The sequence below is a fragment of the Eptatretus burgeri genome, chromosome 8, assembly GCF_056783735.1.
Source record: "Eptatretus burgeri isolate ZD-2024b chromosome 8, Ebu_testis_v1, whole genome shotgun sequence".
Classification (NCBI taxonomy): Eukaryota; Metazoa; Chordata; class Myxini; order Myxiniformes; family Myxinidae; genus Eptatretus; species Eptatretus burgeri.
In genome coordinates this window covers 64461290-64471634 of record NC_140968.1, presented here as the reverse complement: position 1 = coordinate 64471634, position 10345 = coordinate 64461290, and the positions used below count along the sequence as shown (strand labels likewise).

General features: G+C 41.8%; 1 protein-coding gene across 1 annotated transcript; it reads left to right on the top strand.

Moving 5' to 3' along the window:
- The first annotated feature begins 6 nt into the window (after nucleotides 1-6).
- On the top strand, nucleotides 7-2586 carry LOC147021888 (cyclin-dependent kinase 2-like). Its single transcript, XM_085892315.1, has 4 exons — nucleotides 7-141; nucleotides 400-501; nucleotides 954-1157; nucleotides 1495-2586. The coding sequence occupies exons 2-4, from the start codon at nucleotides 499-501 to the stop codon at nucleotides 1597-1599; spliced, it is 312 nt and encodes a 103-aa protein (XP_085748441.1). The 5' UTR covers nucleotides 7-141; nucleotides 400-498; the 3' UTR covers nucleotides 1600-2586.
- Nucleotides 2587-10345: the final 7759 nt, after the last annotated feature.

Genomic DNA, 10345 nt, shown 5'->3' with positions numbered 1-10345 from the left:
TCTTACTGCCACTCTCACCGTATCCTGCATCGTGACCTTAAGCCTCAAAACCTGCTCATCAATGCCGAGGGCTCCATAAAGCTTGCAGATTTTGGTCTTGCCAGGGCTTTTGGACTTCCTTTGCGTACTTACACCCATGAGGTGGATTTTTGAATTTCCTACTTCCACTTTCCTTGCATTTTGTTATGCCTCCGCTGACAAAGTTGCCGGATGCATTACTTTCTCTTACTTTAACACACACCTGTTTGGATTGCGGAGTGGCTGGCCGTTGCATTTTATCACCATGTCTACTTTGCCTTGGCTTGACAAGACCCTCTTTTCTCTCTCTCTGTCTCTCTGTCTGTCTGTCTGTCTGTCTGTCTGTCTGTCTGTCTGTCTCTCTCTCTCCCTCTCCTCCAGGTGGTGACTTTATGGTACCGAGCACCAGAAATCCTTCTGGGATGCAAGTACTACTCAACAGCTGTTGACGTCTGGAGCATTGGCTGCATATTTTCTGAGATGGTATGTATGGCACTTGCCATTATCAATCAAGGCACTATCAGCAGTGTTTCTGCTCCTTTTTTTTTTTAAATTCTGAGTTTTCTAATCACAACTAATGATGTGGTGAATAGTTATTAAAAAAAAAAAAGAGGTAAGATTAGTTAGTGCTTTTTAGATTGTTTTTTTCTGCTTGAAGGCAAGTACATATTACGTGTGCAGAGAAGGAAAGAGGAGAGGACAGAAAAAGATGAAAGGAAGGTGGGGAACAGGTAAAATAAAGGGTGAGTGAGGGTAACATGGGTGGAAGGGAAAGGTTAGATGGTTGGTTCAAATTTTGCCTTTTTTTATTATCATTTTTATTATTATTTTTTAACATGTACATTCCAATATATGACTGTCAATTAAAAAACAAATCCCCATTCCGCAGTGTGTTGAGAAACACTAATCTTTTGGAACCCTCCTTTGCTTTTCAGCTTAACCGCCGTGCACTGTTTCCTGGGGACTCGGAGATAGACCAACTATTTCGCATCTTCCGTACACTGGGCACTCCTGACGAGAGAATCTGGCCTGGTGTGAGTCAGTTACCCGATTACAAACAGTCATTTCCACGTTGGGGGGCACAGGACATTGCCAAGTTTGTACCTACTCTCGAATCTGATGGATGCGATCTGCTTAAGGTATGAGCAATGATCCCTGAAAGTTATTTGCAAAGCTGTCAAAATATTATCATGATAATGGAAAATGACATTCTGATGCAGATTATTGGGATGAACTTTCTACCTGTTTCTTTAAGCAGCTGCCTGGTATAACAGTCATTGGAAGTGAGATTGATATCGCTGATATAATGGTGATCAGCCATCATCCAAACGTGAAGCTTTTATTTTCGGGAAATGTGTTTCGAGTGTACATGCAACTCTTGTCATGACTATTGAAGAATAAGCAAGTTGTGTCGTATTATTTCAACTTGGATATTCTGCTGCAAGTCTTTTACTGTCTTTCACATTTGCCCTCCAGCAAATGTTGCAATATGACCCAGAGCAGAGGACATCGGCAAAATCTGCGTTGAGTCATGTTTACTTCTCTGATGTGAAACCCCAACTGCCTCAACTCAAGACTTGAGCTCTGCCAAAAACCAGAGGCTTGTTGTAAATTGTGCCAAATCCAAAAGGTCACTGATTTAAAATTTAGGTTTTCGTTTGTACATTGGTTGCATTATTGTTTTTTTTTTGTTTTTTTTCAACCGTTATACATTTGAAATATTTTTTAATATTGTTGCAGATGGTTTGTCAAATTGTAACAACGAGCTCGTTGGCAAAATTTGAGCTCGTTCTGCTCATCTTTTGTAACTTGTATAAAATATTTGCTTTTTAATTATGTAGTATGATTTGCATTAAAGTGTGTTTTGGGGATATTATGAAATATGGCTTTGTTTTGTTTAAAAAAAAAAAAAAATTCAAAAATAAAAGATGGCCATTTCAGGTCTTTAAAGTATGCAGCTTCATTTGAGATTTAAAATATGTTGGCCAAAAGAAAATTCAAGTCACCTACTCATTTGTGCTCTCTTTGTTGCATCCTCTTTGTCAGTTTTGGTTGTATCCTAGAACATGTCATTCGAGCTGCATTACATATTCTACCACTTTTTCAACCGTTTGCATCTGACAATACATTATATTTTAATGCCATTATTTTCAACTGAACTCGTTATAGCCAAGCTATCAGGGAGTGAAATATGGTGTCAATGAATCACTTGCACTTTGACACGTCTACAGGTGAAAATTGGCAGTACGAAGTAAGAAATTTTTTTGAATTCTGAGCACTTGTGCAAAATTGGAGATTTGAAGGAAAGTGAGCAAGCAGTTATTGATTGTACAGTAGAACTTTTTATCCAGAATGCTCTTGGCCATGGATGTTCTGGATAAACGATATTTACGATTAATGGATATACAAACCCCACAACAAATTGATTTAATGGATGTCTTGTACGATTGTACTCTAACCCTCATGGCTAATCCACCTCCTCCACACCCTCCCTCATTCTTTGTGTATTTTAACTCATCCTATGTAGCCAATGTTGGCCATGGAATAAATGAGTGAAATGCAGTTCAATCTGTGTACATTTATTGTTGTGAACATTACTTAAAAAAAAAAACCAAAAAAAAACAGGTGTCATTTTTGATTTTAGAATGATGTGCATGCTAATTATATACTCATTTTGGGAGTTGACCCTCACATTCCCACATTCTGTATATTTTAACTCGCTTATGCAGCCATTGAGAACTCTTATCATGGTTCCAAAATTAAGATGTGATACATATTAATATTGGGTTAGCTGGGAAAGTAAAAGAAACAGGAGCCGAGACGGTTGAATCGGATGTAACAAATGTTGAATGGTATCGGAGATTCATCACTGACAGTAAGATTAATCATCAAGTAAGGTGATAGGCCATGGAGTTCATGTTGCTGTTTTGCCAAACACAATGGAAGTATTCTGGATGGTTTTGCTTTTGTGGTGGTTAATTCATTGATCATGGGTTTTTGCTGAACCATTTTGTGTGAGACCTCATGTTAACATGTTTAAGACCAAGTTTGAATGAATGAGCTTTTGATGAATTCAGCAAACATGTTTGGCTTTTCAGAGAGCAACTCGTGATGTTGTACCTGGTTGGCAGTGAACCCCAGCCCAGCTCCATTCAGATTGCCATTTTTTTTTTTTTTTTTTTTTTTTTTTTTTTTTTTGTATACCTTGGTCGAGGCTCGTATGAGAGCTAACACACAACTCACAGCAAGGAGGCATGAGACAAGAGGGGCGGGAGTGGAAGGGACAAAACATTGGGGAACAGACACAGGTGAACTGTGGAAGGGAGAGGGATGGGGATGGGACGGGGAACATGGCGAGGGGAAGATGGACATTAAAGGGACTTTCAGGAAGGAAAGCAGGAGAATTGAAGGAAGTGGGCTTGGGTGGATTATCGGGGGTAGAAAAGATCGAGGATTTGGATGGGGGAAGATAAGAGGTGGTGGTGAACAGCTGTTTTGAAAGCCTGAAGGGAAGAATGGGAAAGAATAGAGTGAGGAAGTTTATTCCAAAGGCGGGAAAAAGAGGAATGAAAGAGTGAAGATGAGCAGTGATTCGTGATTTTGGTAGTTTTACCAGAAGGGGGTTGTTGGCGGACCTTGAGCGCCCTGTGGAAATGTGGTTGGGACAAATCGCAGAGAGAGCAGGGGGGGCAAGGCTGGAGAGGAGTCGGTAGAAGACAAAGACCACCGACCAACCTGCGGTGATTGAGTGAGAGGCCCAAAGACTCAGCTTCATTGCGGGAGATGCCAATGATCTTAAAAGCCCTGGTTTCGACAGCGTGAAGTCGAGAAAGGTGGGAGGCAGGAGCACCAGCCCAGAGGGGAGAGCAGTACTCCATCAGGCTACGGACAAAAGCTTTGTAAGTGGTCAGGAGCTCAAGAGGGCCGAGGAAGGACTTTGCACGACGGAGGATTCCCAGTCGGCGACTGGCTTTTGAGGCAAGGTTGGAAATGTGACTTTCCCAGGAAAGGTCATGGCAGATAGTGAGACCCAGAAGCTTGAAAGAAAAGACTTCTTCCAGAGGATTGTTGAGAAAGTGGATGGGGGGTTTTGTAAACGGTCCTTTCGAAGAGACATAGTGAGAGTGTGAGATTTGTCTGGATTGAAAGACATGTTCCACGTGTTGGACCAGTTTGTGATTTTATCCAGATCTGCAGTGAGTGAAGAAGCTGCTGCTTGCCGGGCTGAGGGATGACAGATGGTACGGCAGAGGGTTGAGTCATCGGCAAAGAGAAATAGAGGATTTTCCAGAGAGTCCGAGAGATCATTGATGAAAACCAGAAAGAGCAGGGCCCAGAACGCTACCTTGAGGAACTCCAGCCTGCACAGGAAGAGGAGATGAAAGAACTCCATTTAGGGCCACACGTTGACTGCGACAGGAGAGGAAGTCTGCGAGCCATGAGTGGAGATGGCCTTGAATACCATGGGCAGAGAGTTTGGTGAGTAGGGCAGGGTGCCAGACTGTGTCAAAAGCACGTGATATGTCCAGGGATACGGCTCGGATTTCCTGTCTGGCATTGAGGACCTCCATCCATTGATGGGAGAGCAGTAGCAGCATATCTAGGGTAGAGTGACCTGGTCTGAAACCAAATTGATGATTGGAAATCAAGCCATTGGAGAAGAGGAAGGATTTCCTGTCTGAAGCGATGATGGATTCCATAACCTTGCTGATGATTGGGAGAAGGCTGATTGGTCTATAGTTACAGGGATCTGTTTTTGCACCTTTTTTATGCAGGGCAGTGATGTTAGCAGATTTCCAAGCAGATGGCAGATGACCTTGGGAAAATGAGAGGGTGAATAGAACAGAGAGAGGGTGAGCAAGAGCAGAAGAGCAGAAGCAAGAGCAGAAGGCTTTGGCTTTGGCTTTGTTGAAAGACTTGTGGAAGAAAGCCAAAATGCTTCTCAAAACCCAATACAAAGTGCAATTGTCTTCACATTATTTTTGCGTAAGAGTCTGGAGGGGCACAAGCGCCTGCTAAAAATGTGACCAACAACCTTGGAATGCACATTCGTACAAAGTTCTCGGGGGTGGGGGGGGGAGATTAAACTGGGTAGAGGTCTGGTTAAGATTGGAGCAGGCAGGGGAGGAACAAGATTTGAGGAGGTGAGAAGAGGGGGAGGTGTGATGAGAGGAAAGATAGCATGTTTCAGATATTGAGGAGTGCACTGAATGAGAGAGTCAGTTGTTGCGTTGGAACAGAGCCCACAAAATGTTAAACACACAGTTCCCCCTGTTGTATCCAAAACTGTGTGAAGGCAGAGGACAGTGGAGATATGCTAAGAGGAGTTAAGATGGAAGGAGTTAGGAGGACATCAATTTATGGAGGTGGGATGAATTTGCACTGAAGTTGGAAAAAAAGAACGATTCATAATGGAAGACGAACAAGCAATGCAAAATGGGATTTTAAAATGTTGGTCAGAGATATGTTTCAATATATTAGAGGATGGATGGAATACAGAAGAATTTATGGAATGAGGAAGGAAGCATTGTAACAGGTGGAATTTTTCAACACAGGATGAAAGAAAGTTCAAATTTAAATTAGTTTTTTGAGGACGAAGAGCATGGCAGAGGAAGTTGAAACTTTAAGACCATTTTTGTTTTGTTGTTGAAGATTTGGGAAAATGGGGGCAGAGTAAAGGAAGAGTTTGAAGAAGAAAAGTCATGAAGGTGAGTGGTGAATACCTTCACACTAAAAGTGAGATGGAAATGTGCAAAGGGAAGACAAAGGAAGAGGAAGAGTCCATACAGGAAGTTTCATGGTGATGGGAGGGAAAGGTGAGAAGGGCAAAGATTTTTTTACATATTTTTTTGTTACCATTTAAGACATGAAACAGGGAAAAGTTGGAAGGAAATTGAAGTAGTGGAGAAAATACAAGATTGTGAACACACACGGGAAGAAGAATCTGCCTCAAGGAAACTTCATTGCAGTATTTTGTTGAACAATGCGTGGCCGTACGTACAAAAACAAAAAAAATTCAAACAACCACACAGGCCATTCCTTTGCTCTCAAACTATGACTGGATTGGGGCATTGTGTTTATCTATAAATACTGTATTCTAATAATTTCTCGATTTCTAATGCGTAAGTCATCACTATCCAGAAGTCTGTACGTTGTAACCCGTAATGGGGAACGTGGCTGAGCTTCCCTTCCCCATCGGCCACGCCTACGCAGCAACGCATCTCATCATTGGTTTGTTAAATAAATGGCCATAACGTGGGAAGCACTTGTCCGATTAATATTAAACCTTGAAAAGGCACATCCTCAGGTCCCCAGCAATACACCTGGCAAGTTTCAATTGGATCGGACCAGAGGTTGTCGAGAAACGGCGGTCACACACACACACACAATCAGTATGTTACTTTCACCGTTGGTGGCCTCTATCCACCACCTCTTTTGGTCGTGCACCCTTTGCCCTCTCGGCTGTCCCTCCCTGGTTTCCACAGGGCGTGTATGGTCTGCCAGGAACCCTCGTGTTAATCTCCCAAAATCCAGGCTCGCTGTTCACCTCATTTGCTACTTCTCTCTTACTTGTAGAACCAACTGCCCGTCGGTTCAGCCCCATTCTTCCTTCCAGGGCTTCAAGACCATTCCTGGTTGGAAGGATGACCTGAGATAGTTCACCTCTTTCTCAGGTCATCCCCTCCATCCATACTCATTTCTACCCCATTCTCAAGCATGCATTTCCAAGTTGTGACTGTTTCTCCTTCTTTCTCATTTCTTTTCATTTGTTAGTTTTGTTCCTTTTGTGTCATCCACACTTCTGGGATGAACAAGCTGAAAAACAGCACAAGTCATTGTCCCACTTAAAAATGAAAATATCTAGTGACTTGTTTTGGTCAACTTTGAGCACTGTGGGAGCCCCACCACTGATACGTTTCCACCATTATTAGATATTGAGGATCGATGTCAAATACAGCACATTCAGAAAGTACAGTATTCACACCCCTTGACTTTTTCACATTTTGTTATGCTGCAGCCTGAATTTAAAAAGAATTAAATTGAGGCTTTCTTTGTCACCGATCAACACAAAATATGCCATAATGTCAGTTTTTTTTTCTGAAAATTTTAAATTAATTAAAAATGAAAAGCTGAAATGTCTTGCATCAATAAATATTCAACCCCTTTGCAATAACACTCCAAATTGAGCTCAGGCACATCCAATTTCCTTTGATCATTCTTGAGATATCTCCACAACTTGAACGGAGTCCACCTGTGGCCAATGAAATTTATTGGACATGATTTTGAAAGAAATGCGCCTTTCTATGTGAGGTCCCACAGTTTACAGTGCACGTCAGAGCAATCAATCTCCCATGAAGTCCAAATAATTGTCCATAGGAACTCCAAGATAGAAATGTGAGGAGGCATAGATCTGGGGAAGGATATAAAATAATTTCTAGAGTGTTGAAACCTCCCAAGAGCACAGTGAGCTCCATCATTAGGAAATGGAAATAATATAGAACTACCCAGACTCTTCCATCGAGTTGACCATCCAACCAAACTGAGCAACTGGGCAAGAAGGACCTTGTTCAGTGAGGTGACCAAAAACCCAATGACTACTCCAACAGAACCACAGAGTTCCTTGGCTGAGATAGGAGAACCTGCCAGAAGGACAAGTCTTTGCAGCACTTCACAAATCTAGGTTTTATGGGAGAGTTACCACTTGCCAGATGGAAGCCACTCCTGATTAAAAAAAGAAAACAATGCAACATGCCTGTTTGCAAAAAGGCACACAAAAGACTCAGAGCATGGAACAAAAGATTTTGTGATGTGACGACATGAAAAATGGAACTCTTTGGCCTGAATGCAAAGTGACAGAAACAGAGCACAGCTCATCACATCTCACACCATCCCAACCGTGAAGCATGGTGGTGGCAGCATCATTCTATGGGGATACTTTTCAGCGGCAGGGTCTGGGAGACTTGAAAGGATAGAGGGAACAATGAATGGAGCCAATACAGGAAAATCCTTGAGGATAACCTGCTTCAGAGTGCAAAAGACCTCAGACTGTGGTGAAGATTTACGTTCCAACAGGACAATGACCCCAAGCATACAGACAAAGCAACACTGGAATGGCTTCAGAACAAGAATGTGAAATTCCTTGAGTGCCCAGCCAAAGCCCAGACTTGAATCCCACTGAAATCAGTGGAAAGACTTCAAGATTGCTGTTCACCGGTGCTCACCATCCACCATGACAGAGATTGAGCAAATGTTCAAGAATGGGAGAAAATCCCCAAATCCAAATGTGCAAAGCTGATACAGACATATCCAAGAAGACTCGAATCTGTAAATCACTGCCAAAGGCATTTGTAGAAACAAAGTATTGACTCAGGGGGCTGAATGCTTATGTGCATTGGATATTTATGAATTTCATTTTGAATAAATTTGTAAAAATTTCTGAAAACATGTTTTCACTGTCAATATGGGGTATCTTGTGTAGATCGGTAACAAAATAAATGTATATTTAATGCATTTTAAATTCAGGATGTATCAACAACTTTTGTCATTTTGAGGGGTGTGAATACTTTCTGAAGGCACTGCATACCTTGAAAATGTGGTGAGCAAAGGCTCATTTGCTTTCCATCGACCATGCCTGCATAACAGTGACAACAGGCCACAAATTCAGGCTATTATCCTGTCGTGGCATTCTACAAGTTTAAAAGTGTGCACGCACGCGCAGTTCAGCCTTGGGGCTGCTGGTTGCATCATTGGTTAGGAACGTGGCTTTGCCACTGAAGCAGTGCCCCCATTACCAGTACATTGGTGCTCATTTCGCCAACCTCAGAAGGATGACAGGCTGAGTCAACCCCACCTATGTGTCAATTCAGTGGCAAACAGGGCTCAAACTCAGGACTCCAGGATCCCAAGCCAGCCACTCAAACCAGAGCCAACACCAGGCATAAAATAACAACCAAGTCGAAGTGCAAGATCATGCAAAATGGATTTTTTTAAAAAAAAACAACTTTAAAATTCTTTATCGACAAACATAATACATTTTTTATTGAACACCAACTGACTGAAGCAAACCACCAGAGCTCAAAACAAAGGTAAAAATGCAAATGAGGTGGAAACCACACACACCAGGGACTTCAAATGGAAAGAACTTTGCATGGGGGGAGATAACGCTGACGAGGCATCTATAAACATTCTTTAAATGCTGTCAAACAACTTGGAAAGCAATTTTTTTTTTGAATCAAATAATCAATTTGTCACAACAGTCAGGAGTTCAACAGGTGGGGGCTTAATAGGAATCCTCCCCAGTGAAAACTCCTGAGATTTAAACTGCTCTAACTCATCTGCTGTGAGCAAATCAATATGAGAATATAACTCCATTGAAAGCTGATCGAATGCTGAAGTACTTGTCGTGTGCATCGGTGGTTTGCTGGCCTGGCTGCTTTGTGTCAGAAGAGGCGTGTCCTCAATCTGAAAGTTGAAGCCGATTGCAGAAGTTTTTGACCCAAACGCAGGTGTAGGAATTGGAGGAGGAAAGCTTCCAGGGACAGGAATGCCAGATGCAAAAGGTTGAGGTACAGATGCACCAAAACCTGGAGCTGCAGGTGCACCAAAACCTGGAGCTGCAGGTGCACCAAAACCTGGAGCTGCAGATGCACCAAAACCTGGAGCTCCAAATCCAGTTGATAAGGTATCAGATATATCTGAAATTAGGAATAAAAATTTCAATAAACAGGCCATCATCTGTATGATCTCAAATGGAGATAAATATTATAAACAAAATCACGAACAAGGTATGAGAAATAAACCAACCAAACAACTATCCATGGTGACACTCATATGGCATACTTTGACTGCAAGCAGATATTTGGGTGCATCCTTTATATAGTTGAGATTAAATGCAAGCTTTACATATTTGAGGTGATGGAATTAAATAGCTGGTTTGGAATTGAAAAAAGGGTTTAGACATGTGTACATCCTCTCCCCTTACTTGTTCAATCTGTAGAGTCAGTACATCATGAGCAAACCAAACTTGGATGACATAAAGGCTGGAGCCATGATTGGAGGAAGATATATCAATGCCCTCAGGTATGCTGATGAAACTACTCTGTTGGCATAAAAGTAAAGAGGACTTGATGAAATTGCTGCAGACAATGATGGAGGAAAGCAAAAAAGTTGGTCTTTATTTAAACGTAACAAAACAAAAAAGCTCAAATGAGCGAAGATCCTCATCCTCTTAATGATGTCATAAAAACTAATATGACGTCATTGTGATGCATCAGGTTTGCAACAAATTATCTGTGCTAATGCCCGGCTTGATTCCCAAAAACAAAAT

Excerpts from the sequence above, each read along its gene's own strand:
- LOC147021888 (XM_085892315.1), top strand. Across the intron at positions 1,158-1,494 it reads ATGGATGCGATCTGCTTAAG|CAAATGTTGCAATATGACCC; the intron begins GTATGAGCAATG and ends TTTGCCCTCCAG.